Source organism: Wyeomyia smithii, chromosome 3 (genome assembly GCF_029784165.1).
Source record: "Wyeomyia smithii strain HCP4-BCI-WySm-NY-G18 chromosome 3, ASM2978416v1, whole genome shotgun sequence".
NCBI lineage: Eukaryota > Metazoa > Arthropoda > Insecta > Diptera > Culicidae > Wyeomyia > Wyeomyia smithii.
In genome coordinates, this window is record NC_073696.1 from 134,159,080 (window position 1) to 134,183,998 (window position 24,919).

General features: G+C 38.4%; 1 protein-coding gene across 2 annotated transcripts; it reads right to left on the minus strand.

The window, feature by feature from the left end:
- Window positions 1-24,919, minus strand: LOC129731401 (complement component 1 Q subcomponent-binding protein, mitochondrial). 2 transcript variants are annotated; one of them, XM_055691380.1, is made up of 5 exons: window positions 24,588-24,919; window positions 663-813; window positions 414-607; window positions 269-357; window positions 1-205 (listed from the first exon to the last, which is right to left on the minus strand). In XM_055691380.1, the coding sequence occupies exons 1-5, from the start codon at window positions 24,793-24,795 to the stop codon at window positions 50-52; spliced, it is 798 nt and encodes a 265-aa protein (XP_055547355.1). In that variant the 5' UTR covers window positions 24,796-24,919; the 3' UTR covers window positions 1-49. The 2 variants fall into 2 exon arrangements, with proteins under 2 accessions (XP_055547355.1, XP_055547356.1); XM_055691381.1 differs by lacking the exon at window positions 24,588-24,919 and adding an exon at window positions 23,888-24,030.

Genomic DNA, 24,919 nt, shown 5'->3' on the forward strand with positions numbered 1-24,919 from the left:
TTACATTAAACTACTCCTTTATTTTATGATTACTACTTTCTCACGTCGCTTATTTATTTTCAGTGATAGTAAATTTCGAAATACCCTCCAGTAGCTGAATATACGAAGAATGTTCATAGTGAGTGCTAAAATCAGAAATTTTTTCAACAAAGTCATTGCTAATACCCTTTTCTTCTAAAAGATTCATCAACAGATCGTAGAGGTACTGAAAAAAAAACAACATATTATTGAGAAACTTTGATAGAATTTGACTAGACTGCATACATACTCCATCTAAAACGTCCCCTGCTACGGCATAAGTTTTATCGTTCCATTCTCCTTCGAATAACGTAATTTCGTCAATACCAAACACATCATCTATATTATGAAAAATTAGCATTTCATATAAGAACTATTGTACAAAATGAACTTACTGTATTCGCCTTCCTGAGCCTCTCCACGAAGAAATGAGCATGTAAAACTAAGCGTTCGAGAACCTCTCACAATATCAACTTCAAATTGTGGTTTACTTTTCATTTCGGCGAATTCTGGCTTATCTGCAGCGGGATTGATTTCCGCTTCATCTTCCGCATCAACCGTATGGTTAATGTTAAAAGAAATTATAATCCTTAAAATATTAAAAGCTACAAAAACGTTATAAAATTTTAACAATAAATAATCACTTTTCTTTTGAAGTTGTCTTTTGCATTTCTACGTCCGCCCCATTCAGTTTAATTTGAAATCCTTCAATTTCTGTAGGTATTTTCACTTTCTGTTGTACTTTTTTCTCAGCAACAATTTCTTCGGTTAAAAATTCCACAAGCTCTCGTTCACCTGTAAGTGTAGTAACAAGTGTGCTTAATGTTATCAACAGCTATCAACAAGAGAATATTTTGTTTATTCGTTATTAAACTCTCGTCTTTTGAAGACGAATGTTTTTTCCCAATTCAAACAACTTATAATTATACCACATATCAAGAAAAATATTAAGTTGTTTTTTTTGGATTTTTTTTCTTTCAGAAAATCAAAGTACCGTGGAATGGGGTGCAATTGATCAGTGGTGTGAAATTGATCACCTCAAAATTCGTGATAAAAAATACTAATCAAAAGATATTGCTCTTACAACACTAGGCAATGTTAACGTGTCCTTAAACGCAAGTTTTGCATGATTCACATACCTGTCAAACTTAACCCTTGCATGCCCGGTGCAATTTTTCATATTTTCGAAAAATTCTTCTAACTCAGTCAAAACACAATCAAATTTGATCAAACAGATTTCCAAATAACATAAAAAAGTATTGAATTTACTTAAAGTACTCTTAGTTGAAGGTTAATTACGTTAAATTTGGAGAAGTGAGTAAAGTTTGATAAAAGCTCAAAAAATGAAATTTTCAAAAATGATCATTCCATACCATTAAAGAAATATTGATGAATTCGCAGGAAACCACAAAGATTTTAATTTCAGAGCTAGTTTTTGAGCTTTTGCAACAAACCGAATTGAAATCGGTCTAACGACGATCAAATAAGAGCATATTTAGCAACAAGCAGCTCGTGAACCAAAATAAACAAATTTTAACCTGAAATATCGTTATTTACGTTTCCAAACTAGCTGTAAATGATATTTTTCAGTACAGAAATCATCATTTATCTTTAGTATATCGAAATAAAGCACATTGCCAAAAGAATGTATGGAATTCAATGGTGATTAATTTCACTTCAATTTACCTCATAGTACCTTATAGAATCATCGAATTTATTTCATGAAGATATTTCACCAATAGCCATAGAGGTTTAGTAGAGCACATACCAGTACTTTTTAAAATTATGTTATTTCGGGAAAAAATGTACATGAAGCTAGTTAATTGGAAATTGTTAAAAAAATTGATCAATTTCACCCCGTTCCATGTATTCTTAGTGTAGTTAGTGATAATGTTGATTAATTATTGTTAAGCGTGTTTTGCCATTGAACGAAAAGTTTTGATCGGTTGCCGTATGGATGCCGCAGTAAAGGGCCAAACACAATGAATACGTTGCGGCTGCGTTTGCGGCAACTTGACAGTTAGCCCATACAATTTCTGATAAATCAATGTTAACGCAACGCAAACGTATTTATTGTGCTTGGGCCTTAACTGTGTGAAGCAGTGCGACGAATTTGTTTTCCGAAGTAGGAGATTGAGAATATTGAATTTTTGAATGACATAAGATTTCTTCCCCCTATTCAAACTATTGTACTATTAAAAATTGTCAAGCCTTGTCACAACGCGAAATTCGACCTCTGATTGGTCGTTATGTGATTGCTTTCCAAGCAGGGTCGACAGAATTATAGACCTAGTAATTTGAATGTGCTATTTGTCCTATATAAGAGCCTGTTTCAACCGAAACCGCTCTCATAACATTATCATCATTCTCTGCTAGCTTGTTGAGCAGTACAGTAGTTTATTTTCGCTCCGTATGTTTTGTACGTTCGTTCGTAAGTTTGTGTGTTCGCGTTGGAAGCCGACGCTACGGTGAACCCTAATATGGGTAAATCAAAAACCAGTTCCAGTACGGGGAAAAGGCCCCGGCCTGACAATACGCCTGATCCTGCGGCTGAAAAGCTTTTGGCCAACAACAGATTCGCTGTCCTAGAAAACGCCACGGATCCCGAAGTAGTGAAGAAGGAGAAAATCCCGCTTTTCTATGTGAAAGGCTTCCCGGAAGGACTACGTGAAGCAATCGTGTTTTATATCGCCAAAGGACTGAAATGCACCATCCGCATGTGCACTGAGGGATACAAACTGATGGTTCCGTCGTTGAATCATTACAAGGCGGTGCAAGTGATACTGCAGAAACACGAGGTGGAATATTTCTCCTATGACATCGAAGCAGAAAAACCCCTCAAGGTTGTTCTCCGCGGTCTTCCTGACATGGAAGTTGACACCCTGTTGGAGGAACTGAAGTCAAATGGACTCAAACCAATCCAGATCCACAAGATGACGCGGCACAACAAAACTCGGAAGTACCGTGATCAATTATATCTCGTAAACCTGGAGAAAAATTCAACGTGCCTGGCGGACCTGCAGTCTATTCGAGCACTTTTTCACATCATCGTAGCCTGGGAGCGCTACAAACCAGTGCATCGTGACGTCACCCAATGCTCTAGCTGCCTGCTGTTTGGACACGGGATTAAAAATTGCCATATGGCGTACCGTTGCATCAAGTGTGGCCAAACGCACGCCCCCGATGCCTGCCAGCTGATGGAGACCGCCGATCCGGTGTGCGCCAACTGTGGGGCTGCCCACAAAGCAACCAGTAGAACGTGCCCGAAACGCGCAGAGTTCATCGAGATTCGTAAGCGGGCCTCAACCAGCAATCAACCAGGTCGCCGAAAGGTGCCCCCAAACAACACAAAGGAGTTCCCTGCCATTGGCTCCCGGCACCTCATACCTCTGCTCGCCCCGCTACCGCTGAAACCAACCACCAAACCAGTCACAGCTGCCTCTACGTATGCTGAAGCAACGAAATCCGGTAGCCGTTCACCGCCACCAGGTCTCCAAGGGAACTCGTCCGCGATGACTTCCTCCCAAGCTGCAACTGGCACAACTGGAAACGAACCAATGCTCACCATGGAGCAATACGTTTCACTGGTCGTGGAATGCATCAACACTTTTTGCAATTGCAAAAGTAGAGCTGAACAACTGCAGTCTGCGGTGATGATCGCTTCCAAATATGGACCGTGAAATCATCAAGTTTGCTAATTGGAACGCTTGCTCCATCAGGAACAAGAATTACGAGCTTGTTGACTTCCTCAACGTACACAAAATAGACATTGCAGTCATCACGGAGACGCATCTCAAACCTGAGGTGAACATCTTTCTTCCCGATTTCCGATTGATACGGCTGGATCGAGCATATTCTTCTGGAGGAGGTGTGGCTATTGCTCTTTGGCGTGAAATAAGCTGTCATCTGCTACCAAGTTTCCAACTCAAAGTCATCGAGGCCGTGGGATTGGAAGTAACCACTGGAGTCGGTCCCATTAACATCATCGCAGCCTACTGTCCCAAGCAAGTCAACGTAAGGGACGGGACGGCAACGAACCTAAGAAGCGACATCATCAAACTGACTCGGAGGCAGGGACAGTTCATCATTGCGGGTGACCTCAACGCAAAACACCAAGCCTGGGGCAACAGTCGACGCAACCAAAACGGCCTGATCCTCTTCAACGATCTACAAGTAGGCCACTACAACATCCTAGGTCCGGCCGCTCCCACCCGGTTGAGCAGATCCGGAGTACACGCAACCATCAACCTGTTCATCTCCAATATGGGCAACATCACTGACCCGGTTGTACACCAAGAACTCAGCTCAGACCATTTCCCAGTGGTAGTCGAAGTTGGATCCTCTGCTAATCGATTCCAAGTCTCTCGGCGTAACTACCATCGAGTCGATTGGGCGCGGTTCCAGCGATGTGTGGACAACGCAATAGACTACAGCGTCCAGCTTGAGTCCTCAGAAAACATCGACCAGTGTCTTCAGTCCATCGATGAGGCGTTATCCCAGGCTCTGGATCTACATGTGCCGGCTTCCAGTCTGGTGAGTAACTCTCCTAGACAACACAACCAAACGATATATCCAATTCCGTAATACTATTAGACGACAGTACCAGCGCTCTGGCCTGCCTCACCTGAAGACCAACAATATCAATCGTCTCAACAAAACAAAATCATCAAAGCCAGGCTGGTGGATCTAAGAAACAAACATTTTTTCTCAACATCTTCGCTCCCTCCCAGTCCGTGGAAAGCCGTTCTGGAGACTTACCAAAATTTAGAAAACCAAACCAAGACCTATTCCCCCTCTATCACCCCCAACACCAATCCCCGGTCATTTCCTTGGGTCATGCCATGGTTAGCCAGCATGAATCTAAAACATCTGCTGATGAGGTGTTAGCTGCCATCAAGCGCACCAAGAACATGAAGGCCGCCGGCGTCGATGAGGTCTTCAACCTTGAGTTGAAAAACTTGAGTCGAGAATTTTTCGAACACCTGGCAGCGATCTTTAATAAGTGTCTGGAGCTCAGCTACTTACCGTCTCGCTGGAAGTTAGCGAAAGTGAACCCCATCCACAAACCCGGTAAGGACCCTACCAACGCTAAAAACTATCGTCCCATCAGCCTATTATCGTGCATCTCGAAGTTGTTCGAAAAATTGATTCTTAGCCGCTTACTAGAATTCATCTTCCTTCCAGAATAACATCTTCCTCCCAGAACAGTTCGGGTTTAGACAGGGTCACTCCACCGTTCACCAACTGACTAGAGTTACTCAGATCCTAAGGCGAAACAAGTTCGTTATTAAAACATCTGCTATGGCATTGTTGGACATCGAAAAGGCGTTCGATAATGTCTGGCATGATGGCCTGGTGTTTAAGATGCAGCGATTCAACTTCCCGATCTTCCTCGTGAAGATCATCAAGAATTATCTGTCGAATAGGTCATTCCAGGTTTTCCTCAACAACATTCCCTCGGATACGTTTAACGTAGATGCTGGGGTACCACAGGGTAGCCTTCTTGGTCCCATCCTCTTCAACATATTTACCTCAGATGCTCCTCCCCTTCCGGGTGGTGGTATCCTGTCTATGTTTGCAGACGACACTGCCATTATCTACAAAGGTCGAGTGATTAGAGCTTTGACGCGTAGACTACAAGAGGGTCTGGATGTTTTATCCGACTATTTTAACAGCTGGAAGAGCTGCATAAATGCAGCTAAGACCCAGGCTATTATATTTCCGCATTCAAAATCAACTCGACTTGTTCCACCTGCAAATGTGAGAATCCATCCTAATAACACTACCATCGAATGGTCGAGTGAGGTTGTCTATCTTGGTCTCTCCCTGGACCAAAAGGTTCTATTTCGCTCACACGTAGAGAAAACTGTTACCAAGTGCAACATACTGACCAAATCCCTCTATCCTCTCATTAATAGAAAATCCACCCTTTCCCTCATCAACAAGCTTGCCGTTCACAAGCAAATAATTTTACCGGTCATAGAGTACGCTTTGCCTGTCTGGGAGGGCTGCGCTAAAACCTACCATCACACACTTCAGATTGTTCAGAATAAAATATTACGTATGATCCTAAACACCCCTCCGAGGACACGAAACTCTGAGATCCATCGCCTGGCTGGTCTTCAGGTGCTGGAAGAACGGAGAACAACATCGTTGACTATGTTCAGAGTCCTGCGCCAGGTCACCTCACCAGATCATTCGTGAGCTGGTACCTTAGTTTTAAGTTATTTTAAGTTAGTTATTCGTAGTTAAGTAGGTTATAAAAATTTATTTTTCAATTAAAAACAAGTCCTATAAAGGAAGAACTGTAAAATTCTACACAAATAATGTAAATCTATAGAAATAAGTAGCCAGCAAACCTCAGAACAAAGATGCAGAGCCTTGAAAGGCTTAACAATTATTATGTAAACCATATGTAACCATATGAAAATATGAATAAATATACTTTAAGTTAAAAAAAAAAGAAACCGCTCATATTAGTTCTAGACAGCAGTCCTCTCTTAAAAGCACCAGCTGTGCCAGCGGATAGCATCAGCAGCAGCAGTGGTATCAGCAGCGATATTGGGGCCAGCGTGCAGCGGAGCTTCCTCTAGTAAAAGCTGCCTTTGCGCAGTAGCGAGCAGCAGCAGTAGTAGGTACATTAGCAGGCACTTCCTCTAATGTGTATTCATATCACAAACCTTCTGTGTATTCATTCCGTCAATTAGAAGTAGACAATATACAATATTCTAATATTCTAATACAATGTTTACTTACAAACTATTTTTTTTAATAAGCGTTGCGATTGCAAAAAGCAAAGCCTTAGTGCTACATTCCGTATCGGAATTCGACCTTCTGTTTTACTATACACAGACTTCGCAGCCGACTGTTAAGTGTACAGGACAATTGCGGGGCTAGCGCTACGATCCTACTGACACTAACAGTCTCTCCCGAGCCGGGACTCGAACATACGACGACTGGCTTGTTAGGCCAGCATCGTACCTCGAGACCAGCTGGGAGATTATAAGCGTTGCGATTGCGTATTGAGCTAAAAAAGTGTTTAAGTTCATGCCGAGACATTGTAAAGTCAATGGTTTCGCAGTATTGGTTGTAAGTGGCCATCATACGATTCAAGGGTCCGAATTTTGCATAATTTGTGCGGTAATGATTGGTGGCAAACGTGTTTCCATTTCGAAATTGTCTAAGAGGTGCGTAGAAATTTAGCTTAGATAAAAGTGTAGCTGAATCAATGCGCTGCGAAACGATGTCGTTTACAAATGACACACGCGAATTCACGACGCTCTTTCAATGATTGTATGTTTATGAGCATGCAACGAGCTCCATATGATGGAAGAGGAAATGATGTCCAACCTAATTTACGAAGAGCATACAATAGAAATTGCTTTTGTACTGATTCTATTCTTTCTTCGTGTGTGATTGTATAGGGTGACCATACAATGCTGCAGTATTCCAGTATCGATCTTACATAGGCTATATACAATGTTTTGATGGTATACGGATCCTGAAAGTTGTAACAAAAGCGCTTTATAAATCCTAGCATGTTATTGTGCAGTAAGCTTTGTGGATTATTGTGTTGTAGTGGTCAATGAAGGTTAGTTTGGAGTCTAAGACAACTCCTAAGTCCCTAACTCTTTCACGATTTGCTACGGTTTGGTTTCCCAATGATATTGTAATGTTTGATGTTATTCTTTTTCGACAGAATTTTTTACACCATGTGTAGAATATGTATATTTCATTCTGGAATGTATTGATGTCTTCTTCATTTCTTATTTCCAAAAAGAGAGAAGAGGTCCTAAATGAGAGCCGTGGGGAACACCAGAAGTGACTAGAATCAGATTTGGGTTTTGTCCGTTAAATTTAACTATTTTTTGGCGATTGGTTAAATATGATTCGAGCCACTTCAGGAGTTCTGGCTCAAGTCCCATTTTTGCAATTTGAAAAGTAGCATTGGTATGTCTATGCGATCAAATGCCTTACTGAAATCTGTGTAAAGAGCTTCTACATGGTTTCCATTATCCATTGCATTCAATGAATAATTTATAAATTCAAGTAAATTGGTCGATGTTGAACGGCCCTTGAAGAAGCCATGTTGCTTCTCAGTTATTCGGTTTTTAATTTGGGAAAATAGTTTTTCTTTTACAATTGCTTCGAATAGTTTAGGAATGCAAGAAATTAGGGCTATTCCACGATAATTACGTATGTCGGATTTCCGGCCTGATTTGAAAATAGGCACTAGAAACGAGCTTTTCCATTTTGACGGGAAGCATCCATATTCCAGTGACATGTTGAAGAGCCAGAACAATGGAGCTGTAAGTTCCGTTACAAGATTTTTCATAAATACTGGCGGAATTCCGTCAGGTCCAGGACCTTTTGAGGCATTTAAGCTATTCAACGCCTGAAAAACTGAAAAATTCAACGCCTTTTGAGTTATCATCGGGAATCGACTAAACTGTTATCATATTTTATGTAGAAAAATTGAAATTGATACTTTTGTATGGAAAAACATGGAAAAAATACCAAGTTGTTTTTGTCCCATATTGAAAGTACCCGCATTACAGTCCCACTACATATTGGTAAAAAACGGCAAACATATAATTTTGCTCCAGATTAGTGTACATCGGATTATTTTAGGCATAGAAGTATGTCATTTAATTAACTAGACTTATGTTGTTTTTCTGTAGTACAATCTACGTTGCCAATGATACTGCCGGTTGCTGGTTGAATTTATATGTAATGGGACAAAATATGCGAGTACTTTTGAAATGTACCCGCATATTTTGTCCCATTTTGTCTTTTTTTCAAGTTATATAACGTTAAACCAATTCCATCCATGTTTTTTTGTTCTCAACGATAAACTTGTGCTGCCATGAAACTGTTATGGTCATTGGTTCTGGATGTAATTGCTGGAAATCCGAAAATTCACGGATAATAATAAATCGTCGTTTTCTCAACATGTTGTTTTTCATTATGGGACAGTCATCCGGGTACCGGCAGTATCCCTCGAGAAGTTTGGATAAAATGCAAAATAATCGTGGTCGCGATCCTCTTCAGAAAATGTTGCATAGATTTCCTGGAAAAATTTCGCAAAAAGATTGCAAATCCTTTCCGAGTTATCGCCGACGTTTTCGTCAAGATGCATTATAGAGGGAAAATTGTCAGATTTTAGTTTAGTTTTCACGTAACTATAGAAGTTCTTCTGACAGGATTTTATTTCAAGTTTAGTTTTTGCATTATATTCATCAAACGCATTACTGATGGCAAGATTCAGTTGATCACATATATCCAAATAGATTGCCAATTTTTCACTACTGTTGTGTCTTTTATAGATTTTATGTGCTTTTTGTTTACGGTTTTGCAAATTTTTAATATGACTATTATACCAGACAGGATTTTTTGTATTTCCAGTACGTCTCCTTGTCTTCAGGAGTATTTCCTGTTTAATATGATTAAACAAATAAAACTTCATAAAAAGTATCCACCGCCACGTCAACATTTCCTCTATTCTTAAGAATAAATTGCCAGTTAACATTGTTTAATCTATTGCGAATATTTTCATAATTTGCCTTTCCATATTCAAAGACTTCCTCGTTTTCATAGTCGTTGGGTTTTTGGTGCGCATGTATAAATAAAGAGTATTCGATTGCCGTGTGATACGCCTCATTTTTCCATAGAGGATTCAATGATTCAGTCACACAGAAATCATCTTAAATGTTCGTAAATAAAAAGTCTAAGTAACAGTTCTGTTGATTTTTGATGTGGTTGATTTGGTTCAGTCCAAAATTTGCGGTTTTGTCAAAAATAAGTTGCAGTGTTTCAGCTGCCGTATTTTGACAACACACAATCGTTTTGGAATGTTGGCTTTCAAAGTATATGGGCCGTCAAATTTTCAGTGTGAAAAGAGCTTTCAACTGTGTTATCAGAAGAATGCCTTAATCTCCTCTGTCGGGGTAGCACACATGCACATGCGATTAACATTATATCCGATATGAAATTGAACAACAGTCCTTATAAGGACAACAATAAAATTATTGAAAATATTTCTCGTTTTGCGCTGGAATTAAAAATGAAATGTTAATTTAATCTGCAAGCACTTTGACTGTTGAACCATGTTCAGTTGTTCAGTGACGTACCTATGTGCAAACTAAAATTCGGTAGCACTTCAACTCCTCTTTTGCACAAAATTTTAAACATATTCAATACAAGTAATGCAACAAACAACCTTATGTAGTTTTTCGTCATCCTTGCGGTCGTATTTCGTTAAGCGGTAGGGCTCAAAGGTTTCGTCTTCTCGAAAAAAATATCCTCATACAAAATTTCAGCTCAATGGACTTCTGAGACTGGGACTGGGAAATTTGGGACCTGAGAAACTCCCTCATTTCACTTGTCCTATTCTCATTTTCACTTCACTGTCAATCTCATTTCACGGAGCTAATTTTTGTCACCTCACTTCAAGTGGAATCTTGAATAAGTCTCAAAAAGTGAAATGAGCGTGAGAGTTAAATATATTTCACAGTGAAGTGACTCACGCAATAGGTACCATTATTATGCTCAAAAGAAAAAGGCTGACGTGTGTTGAACATGGCAGTATCATTCAGTGATTACGGATCATCTAACTACAAGTTTTTACGTGGTTTTAAAAACGATTGCACTTAGGTATTAGATTTTTTTATTCAACCTCCTGGTCTAGCTCATTACCCAGTAGCAAGCAGAGACTTTATTTGATTTTTTCGGATGCTGTGAATATGACAATGTTTCGAAATGTTGATTTTTAACGTAGAACTACGTGTCTCAGGAAGTTCGGCTGCATAGGGATGTGAAATGAAAATCTAAAACCGGAGAGTGAAAAGTAAGTCCAATTTCAAATGCTAATGAATCGGTTAGTTTTCGATGGATTTTCTTCGTTTTTGCAGCAATAGATTGGAAAATCTTCTACGATTCTTCTCAAATGCAGAAAATTGTAATTTTATTATTCAAACTATTGTACTATTGAAAATTGTCAAACCTTGTTAAAACGAAAAATTCGACCTTTGGTTGGTCGTTATATGATTGCTTCCCAAACACGGTCGACAGAATCAGAGACCTAGTTATTTGAAATGTACTATTTGGTCTATGTAAGGCAGCGATGCCAACCATTTTTTAAAAAAAGCTGGAAGAATTCAAAATAAAAAACTGGAGAAAACTGGATGTATAAATTTGAAGCTTTTACGGAAATTTATTTGATTTTCGGTTCAAAAATGCTGCACCGTATAATTGCATGTAACCAAAAAGGCTGAAAGAAAAGTTTTTACTGATGGAGATTATAGTCACTAGCATACTTGAAATTGAGTGGATTTCGATTAAAATCTTACAACCGAGGGGCATGAATGCACAAAATACTGAAAAGGCCATACATGTAATGGAATTGAGTTCAAAAAATGTGGTGATGAACAGAAAACTGGATAAAACTGGAACAATTTTCAAAAAACTGGAAATATTCAACCTTCAGCTGATTCGCTGGCGATTTCTAAAAAAACTGGAGATATCCAGGAAAAACTGGAGGGTTGGCAACGCTGATGTAAGGCGTTATATATATATATATATATATATATATATATATATAATCGCTTTAGTTAAACAGTTTGATAAGACCAGTAATTAATTTATGTAAGTCTAAAATGACAGAAAATTGTTCCAAAGAACGTTCAAAATAAATTAAAAATGTATGTGAAAACAATCTGAAACATAAACCACAAATTGATTCTAAGTTTTATCTCGATTTTAGCTGAGTGAAATTTTTAAAATTTTGAGAGAATGACATTTTCTGCACGTTACACGTTTCGAAAAGTCCAAGTGTGCCCTTTGTACTAGACACAAGATAATACAAGATAATACCTCGTTTAGGATTTACACAATTAGCCGAGTTGCATTCCTCAGGCATAAAAATTCTTTTACAAATTTATTTTGTCAATGAATAAACGTGGTTGAACTTATATGTTTATGCGTTTAAAAACCATGAAAAACATCAATTTCTAGCAGGAAAAAAACCGGGAATTTAAAATTGAAAATCGGCTGGCCACCCTGCAACTGCTATCCGTTGCCGTTGCCATATATTTATATATATATACATATATTTATACACAAATTTGGAATTTATTCAAAATTATTTTGGCTGCTGTTGAGCTTCGGAAACGACAAATCTTTGAAATCAGTTTTCTATCATTTCAAGCCTTGAGAAATTACGTCAATTGTTTTTAAGCAATTTTTTAGCTAGATTCTCCATTGCTGACATCATTTTCTCATTAGTGATGGGAAACTTATCGATACTTATCGATAATATCGATAAATGCTGGTCATCGATATTATCGTTAATTTTTTGACGTTAACGATAATTATCGATATTATAAGGGTGAGCACAAGTCAGTGCGGCTGGTTACTGGAGGAGACCCAAAAGAACCTACCCTACCCCAGGAGTTGCTTTTGCCGCTAGGTATTTGTTGGGTGCTGCTATTCGACAAGATTTAGCATTGTTGGGGGTGGTGTAAAGGTTCGCCCCGGGTGTCACTGAGTTTCTGAGAAATAATGGTGACTAAAAAGGTATTTATAGTTTTTAGTTTCCTAAGAACAGGTGAATTCGACAACTCAGCACTGGAGAACTTTAAAAAAAAATATCCAAACTTTTTGCACCATCTCATCAAAAGCAATGATACGAAATTGTAATAAAATGCATTTTCTTTGGCTTGCCAACTCTTATAATATGATGGACATGCATAGCGGCAGTCTATTGGCAATTCTCTGGTAATTGTTTAGTTTAACTTGGAATTGTTTAAGTTTAAAGTATCTGTTACCCAACAAATAATTTTTAGTTCCACTAAAAATCCAAATCAACGAAATTGTTGCGCCAAAAAAGCATCTTGATTTATACATGGGATAGACAAGATAATTGGGATAAATAAAATTCTCTCTAAGTTTAAATGGCCAGAACTTTACGAAAAATGAATCAATTTTGATAACCGGTTTCATTTCACTGGAAAACAGTATTATATTAGTATTACTTGGGAACTTGGTGTGACCAACCTACACCGAAAGTGTTTCGGATTTCAAGAGTGTGTGTCAAAGTGTACATTTTTGCAACGCATAGAACGTTTTAGGCAACTAAATTGTCTATCTAAAATACTTCATTAAAAAAAAACTGAGATCACCGATATTTTCTAAAATCATTTTTTGTTTTTAAAATAATATTTTTTTCAGAGTAGGATCTTTAACTCATTTTTTTATATTCTTGAAGGAAAGTTCAGATAATTTTTACAAAGATATATTGATTCATAAGAAAAAGGTTCAAATACAGTTAGGTTTTCTTACGCGGGGGTTACATGCCTCGTGAAAAAAACCATGTTATTCTTGATAAGCCGCTTTAATTCATAAATTCGCGTAAAAAACCACGTTAATTTGAAAATCTGCATAAATAACCTTTCAGAGAAAATCCGCGTGAAAATAATCTGACCTTTTTAAATGTTAATCCAGATAAATTTTCAAACGCAAATTCGCAAAGTTGCTTGGTTTAATAAGACCTACACACCCACAATGTTCGATTGAATTCTGCTAGAGTGCTGCATGCTCAAAGAAAACTAGTACCCAACAGGGAAAAAACCGCCAAAATCAACACCCATACTTAATAAATTCATACCTCATTGATTCCTTGGCGAATTTTCAATCTTCGGCTACCAATGAACCCGAAACAAATTCTGATTTATTGACAACATATAAACCTAAGTGAAACAGAATGTCAGAAAAAGTTCTACGCGTTGCAAAAATGTACACTTTGGCACACACTCCGGAAATCCGAAACATTTCCAGTGACCCTTGGTCACGTTCAGTTCTCTAGTAATACTGGGAAACTAGGGCAGTTTTCCAGTAAAATGAAACCTGTTTTGTCAGAATTGATTCATTTTTCGTGAAGTTTTGGACGTTTAAATTTTTGACAGAATTTTGCCTGCTTCAATTATTTCCCTTATTATACAACCTTCAAAGTGAACTTCGGCTTGAAACTACTCCATAGAAAGCACTCCCGGCGTAAAACCCGAAGACTTTCTAAAACAAACTGTTTAACTCGTCCGGTTGTTTGAATTTTCATTTGTTGTATCGTAAGATTTGTCATTCAAGGCCTTAACACAATGGATACGTTGCGGATGCGTTTGCGGCAATTTGACAGTTAGCTCATACATTCACTGTCACATTGACGTCAAAGCAACGCAAACGTATCCATTCTGTTTGAGCCCTCACTGTTTCTGTTTTAAACAAATTTATATAGCAAAATTGCATTTTTCGAATAACGTTTGCGGTAAAAAAATAGGCAAAAATTGCCAATTTTTCATGGGTTTCATGGCACTGACGAAACTACTCATGCATCATAAATCATAGTAACCCATGAGTTAGCGAAAAAAATTTGACAGCTCTATCAGTCAAACTCTAACTGTGATGGCGAAAAAAGTGAAGCTACTCCGTTCAGAAGTGTGCGCGTTCATAGAATGGTACCCCGCCGCGTCAAAAACGGACATCGTGCGGCACTTTGTGGACGCCGGGTATGCCGGTTCTGGCATCTACAACATCTTGACACTATTGGACAACGATCAGAGCATCGAAAGAAAGCCCGGTTCCGGACGGCCAACGACCCTGAGCGACAAGAAGCTTCAAAGGATGCTGAAGAGGAAGACCGAGGGAAAAGTGGCTAAATCGCAGCGTGCACTTGGCCGAGAGGTTGGTGCATGCTCTAAAACAGTGAAAAAGCATTTGGAGACGTGGACATACATGCAGGAAGCGGCAGTCCCGTCCACTGGTCTCGGAGCTGCAGGCAATGACGCAGCGACAGCGGTTGGATAAGATGGTCAAGTCGATTTTCCCGGCGAATCGCGACGCGGCAGTGGTATTGGACGACTAGACCTATCTCACCCTGGATGGCAACGACTAGCAGGGCTCTTCGTATTTTACCTCCCCCACGAAGGAAGTGAGCACCGAGGTAAAGTTTATTTCACAGACCAAGTTCCCCAAAAAATGTCAAAGTTGCTCTTCTTTCGCTCCGGGCTGGCCGTGAACGGGGAAATTTATAGTACGAAGTGCCTGACAGAAGTTGCGTCGTTCATCAAGAAATACCATAAGCGCGAAGATACGGTGTCCTGGCCAGATTTAACGTCGATCAACTACTCGAAGCGATCGTTGGAGGATGTGGTACCGAAGTCGGCGAATCTGCCCATTGTCCCCCACCTGCTTCCCATCGAGAATTTCTGGGCAAACTTGAAGCGCAAGATCTATTCCAAAAATTTTGTCGCGAAAACGGAGGAGGAATTAATAAAAAAAACGAAGAAAGAGCTTAAAAACATGGCTACACGCATGTTTTCGTCCGCCATGGCGAATGTTTCGGTTAACTGCCGGAAGACTGCACGCAAGGACGTAATATTTTTTTGTGAGGAAGCTAACATGGTAACCTTCCATGGGAAATTTATCCAACTCAACTATCTGTCATAGTTTTTTTTTCATCACCATCTGAAAACTTTTTTTTACCGCAAACGTTAGCTGTCAAATTATCGATACTTATCGATAATATCGATAGAAGCCCCGGATTTGTTATTATTGGCTTTAGTTTTTGCCGCACAAATAGATCACGTTTGCTCAGCCTACCCAAAGGCGTTTCATTCTTGTGCATTCAGACCGCATTAAAACATACTGTTTGTTTTGACTTTCTACCGATACTGATACCGATACCGTTATGGAGAAGAAACTGTGTGGTGAATGCAAACTCGAAATCAACGACATCGAGCCGGTTCAGTGTGGCTTTTGTGAGGCTTGCTTTCACATAAACCAGCAATGCTGCGGTTTTAACAACAGGATTTGCAAAGAACTGTTCGCACAGGGCAAAATATTGTAATAAATTAAACGGCCGATCGATTAACGCCTATGTAGCCGACGCACAAAACAGCCAATCTGCTCAGTCACTTCAGCTGATCGATCTACCTTCCCAAGTACAAAAATTATATTAAATGGTAGATGGATTGAACAGAAAAGTCGAAAATATGTCGCAGAAGTCGCTAAATTGTGATGGGTACGCTGGAACTCCCACTACTTTGGCAAGCACCGCTGCTTTGTCCACCACACCGATATGGCCCACTAGAAATCTAAAACGGCGCCGTGCGGACCATATGCCGGTTGAAATCGCTACCGATCGTGGCACTAATACTGTCGATCTAAGTGATCTTTCTGTGCCAACGGTTGCTTCTATAGTAGCAAAAAAATGCTTTTGGCTCTACCTATCTGGTTTGAATCCAGAAGTGACCGATACTGATTTGCAAAAAATTGTTTCACGCTGCCTGAATGAAACTGAACCTGTCGCTGTTATACGGCTCGTTCAAAAGGGTATCGATACGTCGAACTACTCTTACATCTCGTACAAAATTGGCTTGGATCCTGAAGTGAAATCTATTGCTTTAGACCCTGCTTCTTGGCCTTCTGGAGTTTTATTTAGAGAATTCATCGAACGTCCAAAAAACTAGGGGCCGGAGCCCACGACCAGACTACTACTTCATGTGCTGTTTTTGAAAATTCATCTCAATTGCGATCATTTCTTGACGGTGGGAGCCCACGGGTTCCCACCAAAGGCGAGTATTTTAAAGATTCTTTGGTGTCTCCTGTGCTGTACCACTCATCTTTTCAGCGTGATGATCGTGACAGGACCGGCGTGTGGGTGTATCAACAGAACGTGCGTGGACTTAGGACTAAAATTGACGAGATTTACCTGGCTACAAATGACTGCAACTACGATATCATTATGTTAACCGAAACCGGACTAGACGACAGCATTCTTTTTCTCCAGTTATTCGGCACTTCATTCAACGTCTTTCGATGCGATCGGAGTCCACTGAACAGTCAGAAACGCTCTTTCGGTGGTGTTTTAATCGCCGTCACACAACAACATGCAAGCACGATTTTCGAGACCGCTCACGGAGGGAATTTGGAGCAGGTATGCGTTAAAGTCACGATCAATGGTTTAAAGCTGCTGTTGTGTGCTATATATATTCCTCCTGACAAGAGCAATGATGTTGCTACTATAGATGCTCATATCGCTTCCATCCGTGATTTTTGTAATGACAGCTCTGCTGATAGTTTGGATAGTTTGGGTTAGTAGTAACGGCATTACTCAACATGATAACACTATTCAACTCTCTACTGCAAGTGCCACACTCGTTGACGGCATGGACTATTTGAACTTAAACCAGGCTAATTTACATCGCAACCATCTCGGTCGAGTGTTAGATTGAGTGTTTCACTCTTCGGGCACTATGTTGTCTGTTGACCGATGTGTTGCCCCGATACTGCCAGTTGATTCGCATCATCCGCCTTTGACGATTTGTATTTCCGCTAATCAGGAGGCAGTTTGTTCCTGTGATGATTTGGGATCCGCGATGCGGGAATTGAATTACCGAAAAATGGATTTCGCAGCATTCTCAGCTCATGTATCCAGTATTGATTGGGCGACTTTTTTGGACATGTCTGATGTGGATTTGATGGCCGAAAGGTTTTGTTCAGTGATCCGTTCTTGGCTTACCAAAAAATTTACCGTTTTCTAAACGACCTTCTTACCCTGCATGGACTTCTCGCCAATTAAGTGATCTGAAACGGAAACGAAACGCTTGCCTACGTAAACTGCGTCGCAGGCGATCAGCTGACACGATACATAATTTCAAACGTGCTAGCGATGCATATCGAAAGTTGAACTCAAGCCTCTATAAATCATACGTTATGAAGGTTCAAACTGACTTGCGGAGAAATCCAAAAAAGTTTTGGCGTTTCGTAAATTCAAAACGAAAGGGGACCTCAATACCTTCGAAGACCTGCCTTGATGATGTTGAATCCAACTCGATGACAGAGTCTTGCGAGCTATTCGCAAAGTTGTTCTCATCGGTATTTGCTTCAGATTCTGTTTCCAATGAACAAGCATGTCGCGCCGCTAACAACGTTCCTGCTGATCTCATTGATCTCGACATTTTCGAAATTACACCGCAAATGATTTACACTGCTGCAAAAAACCTTAATCCTCATTCTCCGCTGGTCCCGATGGAGTTCCGGCTGTACTTTTATGTCGTTGTGCAGAGATTCTAGCTACACCACTCTGCTGCATATTTAATCGATCGTTGGTGCAAGGAAAATTCCCCAAGGTTTGGAAGCACTCTTATATGTTTCCAGTATTCAAGAGTGGCGAACGTCGAAATATACGGAACTATCGTGGAATAACCAATTTGTGTGCGTCATCAAAATTGTTCGAGATTATTGTTAGCACTGTGGTTCTGAGCTGCACAAAAAATTACATTTCCTCTGATCAGCATGGATTTGTACCTGGTCGTTCCGTAGCAACGAATCTCATGGACTTCGCTTCAAATTGTATCGCTGACATTGAGCGTAAAGCGCAAGTTGATGTTATTTATACTGATCTGAAAGCCGCATTTGATCGTATCGACCATCGTATTCTTCTAAAGAAAATATCTCGATTAGGAGCTTCACCACGTTTCGTCACGTGGTTGAAATCTTTTTTGTGTGATAGAACGTTGCAAGTTAAGCTGGGTTCTGTTATCTCAGCTTCCTTTACGAACAAATCTGGTGTACCGCAGGGCAGTAATCTCGGGCCGCTACTTTTCATAATTTTTTTCAACGACGCTGCTAGTGCCCTAGGAATAGGCTGCAGACTTGTTCATGCCGATGATTTAAAAATTTATCTGACGATTCGTAATATCGAAGATTGCTACCGTTTACAGTCACTACTGGACTGCTTTGTGACGTGGTGTAAACTAAATGCCTTGACACTGAGCACAGCAAAATGTGAAGTGATCACATTTCACCGGACTCATTCACCGATAATTTTTACGTACGCCATTGACGGGCATCAACTGAAAAGAGTCGATCACGTAAACGATCTTGGCGTTATCTTGGACCAAAGACTGACTTTTGAGAGTCATCGTACGGCGATAGTTTCTAAAGCCACTAGACAACTCGGTTTTATCGCAAAAATTGGACGTGATTTCAAGGACCCCCATTGCTTGAAAGCGTTATATTGCTCGTTAGTACGTCCCATACTAGAAAATGCAAGCGTGGTTTGGACCCCGTATCAGCTGTCTTGGAATTTAAGATTGGAGCGTGTGCAGAAAAGATTTATCCGTTTGGCCTTAAAAGATTTACCCTGGCGTGATCCAGTTAATCTCCCTCCTTATCCGGATCGCTGTCGTTTGCTTGGACTTGATACGCTTGAACGTCGCCGCAAGATACAGCAGGCATTATTCGTTGCTATGATTTTAAATGGCGAAATAGATTCTCCGAAATTGCTGTCTACAATTAATTTTCGAGCTTCACAACGCATGCTGAGGTCTACTTCAATGCTACAAAATCCGTTCCACCGTACGAACTACGGTTACTTCGAGCCTGCTGCGTACATGATCAGAACTTTCACAAGTATTGAACAAGTTTTTAACTTCGGCGAACCGGCGCATATTTTTAAGCAGAAAATTGCTAGGCTAAGTTCTTTTTAACATTCAATTCATTAAGACAACTGTCAGATGATGTAAATTATTAAATAAATAAACCCATTTTCTAGTGTTCACACACTTTTCTAGATTCAGTTTTGAAATTGATTTTAAATTGATGTTGTTAGTTTCTTTCAGGCTTCAATACAATTTTATTGCTACTTAGAAACAAATTTTGCCTTTTTGAGCTAAATAAGAAGCATGTTTTGTTGTTTTCTGAATCCGCGTTCTAAATTTAAGAAATTTTCAACAAAAATCTATTTAAAGGAATTGAATTTATTGTTTTTGGTGCATTTCTGATTTCAAATCAAAATCTGATCGCTGACTTTTATCGAAAAACTTTAGAAACATTTGAACATATTTTTTATCTTCTTCTAGTCTCTGTAAACGTTTCATGGAATTGTGAGCTGAATTATGAACAATTGTGTGTATTTCTATCGTTCAAAATATTTCTTCCGTTTTCTTAAGAATCTCTTGAGGCTCAGTTATTGCCTCGATAATATAGAAAGGACTAATTTGATTTCGCTATAGAGCAAGACCGCGCCAAATGACCTATGGTCGAATATCGACCATTTTTGATTTGAATGAAACTTTGCACACGTATTTGGCTTAGTTTGCTAAGCATTTTTCACAGATGGAGAGATTTTTTACACCCATGAGTTACATTCTATGCCTTTTGGCATAGGTTTTATTCGAATCATTGTAGCCCAGAAACCGTTGGTTGTATAGAAAAACTGTCTGAGAATGAGTTGTAGCGAATCGAAAATGCATTATAAAAAAATATACACTGTAAAAAAAATGTTTTCTGACCAAAAAAAAAATTAAAAATAAACATTAAATTTCAATTAAAAAAAGAGTTGAATTTTTTTTTTAATTTTTTTCAAAGAAACTTGACGTTAATACGCAACTGTTTGAAAAAAGTCCAGGATGGAGAAATGAAAAATAATTTTTTTATGGTAGATTAATTTTTTTATAAAAATTCTAATTTAAACATTTTTCAAAATATTTGTATTCTGATAATTTTAAAAGATGCAGAGAGTCATTTTGAATCAAAAAGCTATGGGTAGTAAACATTCTTAAGGCATTGGTTTTCGAGCTATTTCTAATTTAAGCTCAAAAAATTATAATTATTTAGGAAAATACACGTTTTTCTTAATTTGTCCATGGTTCTCCAGCAAAAACCATACGTTCATTGGAATGCTTGATCAAAAATATACAATTCATTCTTTGACAACAAAACGATTGGATAAATAACTCAAGCGCTAAACCCTACGCTAAAGCCTACCTACACGTTCCCTTCTTGCCGAATGTTTTATAAAAAAAATATGTTTGTCGTGCAACACTACCTACTTGTTTACTAATAATAACTGTTTGTAAAGTACGCAACCAATAACTACTGGGTTACCTATAATATCTGTTTTCGTATATAAATACGATTGCACTACTCCAGATGTGTAAGTAACAGTTTGCATTTTGTGAAGATGAATAAAGTGAAAATGGAATACACCAAGCCCAAATGCTGTAAACCCTTTCCTGATCATCGGTGCTCATCAAGCTTATGCAAATTCAACGAAAACGTTATTGTAAAATTAAAAATATTGAACAGTCAAGCTCATTTTAATACGTCTTCAGCAATTTGTGATTCGTGTAGTTATTGGAATGATAGTCAAGCCACCATTCATCCTTTCGTTGTTTACTATCAGAATCTGGAACACTTAAGAATATCAGCTTCATCATAATATCGGAAGTACTCCATCATGGTACTGTTGCGGTTCAGGTGTTCATTGCCAAATTAATGAGTTTTTTGAAAACAACAATAGAGTTGAAAAAAGCGATATGAATGTCTGATGGAGCTGCCTCACAATATGAAAATAGAAAAAACTTTGCAAGTCTTTGCAACTTCAAAACAAAATATAACGTCGATGCAGAGTGGCATTTTTAGCGACTTTTGCGGTGGCATATTAAAACGAATGGCAGGAAATGCAAGTTTAGTTAAAGAACATGAACATCCCATCACAAGTGCAAAAGAATCGTATGATTGGTCTATTCAGAAAAGTAATAAAAATTCATCAAAAATGTCATTTAGTTGGGTATCATATGAAGAATATGAACAAGGAGTAACAGAATGGAGCAATATTTTCAAAAAATCTTTAATAATAGCTGCCACACAAAAGTATTACTCTTTTGTTTCGATTTCAGAAAATAAGATACAAACGAAGCTGTTTTCAAAAGATGACGAATCATTTACTTATGATGTATAGAAAATATAAGGTGAAACTAGTTCTGTAAAGTATCTATGTCATAAAAAAATATGTTCCTAAGTTAATAAAACTCGAAAATAAATATTTATTTTTATATATATTTATATCACTTAGAACATTTAATTCTTTTCTTGAGAACCGTTCGCCCAATCGCTTCGTTGTCAAAGAATGAATTGCATATTTTTGATCAAGCATTCCAATGAACGTATGGTTTTTGCTGGAGAACCATGGACAAATTAAGAAAAACGTGTATTTTCCAAAATAATTATAATTTTTCGAGCCTAAATTAGAAATAACTCGAAAACCAATGCCTTTAGAATGTTTACTACCAAGAGCTTTTTGATTCAAAATGACTCTATGCATCTTTTAAAATCATCAGAATACAAATGTTTTGAAAAATGTTTGAATTAGAATTTTCATAAAAAAATTAATCTACCATAAAAAAATTATTTTTGATTTCTCCATCCTGGACTTTTTTTTAAAGTTGCGTATTAACGTCAAGTTTCTTTAAAAAAAAATAAAAAATAAATTCAACTCTTTTTTTTTTAATTGAAATTTAATGTTTATTTTTATTTTTTTTTTGGTCATAAATTTTTTTTTTGTGCAGTGTATATTTTTTTTTATAATGCATTTTCGATTCGCTACAACTCATTCTCAGACAGTTTTTCTATACAACCAACGGTTCTGGGCTACAATGCTTCGAATAAAACCTATGCCAAAAGGCATACACCCTTTTAGAATGTAACTCATGGGTGTAAAAAATCTCTCCACCTGTGAAAAATGCTAAGTTTGCTAAGCCAAATACGTGTGCAAAGTTTCATTCAAATAAAAAATGGTCGATTAAATTTTCGCGTATTTCCAGGCAATTTGAAATGATTTTGCTCTATAATTTGGGCTTTGTAAGCTTTGGGCTTTGTCATTTGGGCTTTGTAAGTTTTTGTTGGCGATTTGTAACCTAAGAATAAAATCTTGTTTTTTTTAAATGAATATTTTTACATCAATTATGAATGATTCGGTACATAACTTTGAAATAAACTCAGACATAAATGACATTAGACGTTGATCCTGTAAAGTGGTGATTGTTTTGATGTTTGATCGCCACTTACTGTTAAAGCCCTAATCAGTGCGGATGAGAAGGAAGATAAATTAGAGAAAGACAATCGCAGCCAACTGTTAGTGGACAGAACAAATGCGGGGCTAGCGCTAGGATCCTATTGATTCTAACGGTCGTATCTCTTAGCCGAAATTCTAACATATGACGACTGGCTTGTTAAATGGTTTCTTGAGTCTTCCGGTGTTTGTGAAATGGCAGAAAATGTATAACACGTTGAACTAATACAACAGATCCCGAGCATGTAGTGAATGAAAAATAATGTTCAAAATAAACATGATAAATTTTTCCGGTTTAGTATTGAAATTCCCGGCTTTTTCCCGATTTTTCTGGTTCATTTTCGACTTCCCGGCTTTTTCCCGGTACGCTGGCCACCCTCCAGTTGCAGCGAGTATCATCATCGATAGTGGCATGGTCAGCCGATGCAGCGGCACTCCCTTTAATAAAATGCTGTCTTTGTGCGGTAGCGGACAGCATCAGTAGTAGATGCATCCAAACATTGGCCGGCACTTCTTTTAATGAAAAATTGACGTATTTTGACAACACACAAAAGTTTGGGATGCTAGCATTCAAAATGTATGCACACAGATGTGATCAACATTATATCTTATATGAAATTGAAAAGCAATTTTCCTTATAAGGACAGCAAAGAAATGATTGAAGATTTAATATTTTCTCGTTTTGCGGTAAAATGTAAGTAAAATGTTATTTTAATCTGCATGCACTCTGACTGTTGAACACGTTGTATAGTGTTTGTTCCATTCCTGTTCAGTGATGTATGTGCAAACTGAAATTCGGTAGCACAACTTCTCTTTTGCACAATATTTCAAACATTCAATACAAGTAATGTAACAAACAACCTTATGTAGTTCTACGTCAACCTTGCGGTCGTGACTTTGCATACAACCCTTGTGAATTTTTCCATTTTTAGCCAAGAACTATACAGCTCTGTTTCTCACCATGCATTAGTGAATATCATTTTTATAGATTTTTCACAAGGTACACAGTTTTAAAATATTACACCGATGATGATGTACAGGTTTAATGTTGGAATTCAAATGTGTAGTTGAAACTTCGAAAAAAAAACTCATTTTCTATTTTACACTTAATTACAACACTTTTCATCCACCCCTTACATCACCTTGTTTATTTACATTGCTCGATTGGTACCCCTGTTTGACGTTAATTTGGTTTCTCTGGTTTCAACTCTGCGCGACTCTATATTATAAACATAGACTCTAGTCTGCAGATGTTAAGCATCTAAAATACCTACTATACTTTGACGTAATCTAGTGCATTGATAATGCACTACTGAGCTCTAGAAAGCGAAATGCAAAAAAGTTGGTTCCACAGGGTTCTACCACACAAATTTTCACTCAAATTTGAAATACAATTCGCCAAGCGAAGACAAAACCAACTTCGTGTAAGTTTGGGGCCCCAAAAGAAACAAGAAAAACTTGGTTATGGAAAATCGACCTCTACCACATCACTTTGCGAGGTTAGGGTACGGTACGATCACTGACACTGACAACCTCCGCAGTTATTATTGCATACATACATATTGCAGCATACGACTAGCTCGTTAGACCAACTGGGAGTTGTTCAACCAAATATACTAACCGGTAACAGGTTACGCATTGAACAAGTTATTTCATTTACCTTTCGTGTGAACATGTTGCAGTCCAGAGCATCCACAAGAGCAGCTTACGGGCTTCAATAAATGTTGGTAGTATTTTGTATTAATTGTGTTTCCCATGCGGCACATGTTTCGGAACGTCCGGATAGACTCCAACTTACAAGCCATGCGATTCGTTAATGTTCCTATAACCGAGTGCGTCACTCGTAAAATATTTCCAGAGCGAAGCATGTTCTTATGATAGTTATTTAGTAGCGAATCACTCTTCTTATTGATTAAAATATATTTATTCTACATCAGCGTATTGCCGATAATCAATTGACAGTTCAAGTTCAAAGTAGCAATCAGAGCTGCC

Bases quoted from the DNA above. Each gene is read 5' to 3' on its own strand.
- LOC129731401 (XM_055691380.1), bottom strand. From the start codon at position 24,795: ATGCTTCGCTCTGGAAATATTTTACGAGTGACGCACTCGGTTATAGGA. The intron at 814-24,587 runs GTAAATGAAATA...CTACACTTACAG, and splicing joins GCAACATGTTCACACGAAAG to GTGAACGAGAGCTTGTGGAA. The intron at 206-268 runs GTATGTATGCAG...TTTTTTTTTCAG, and splicing joins CAGGGGACGTTTTAGATGGA to TACCTCTACGATCTGTTGAT.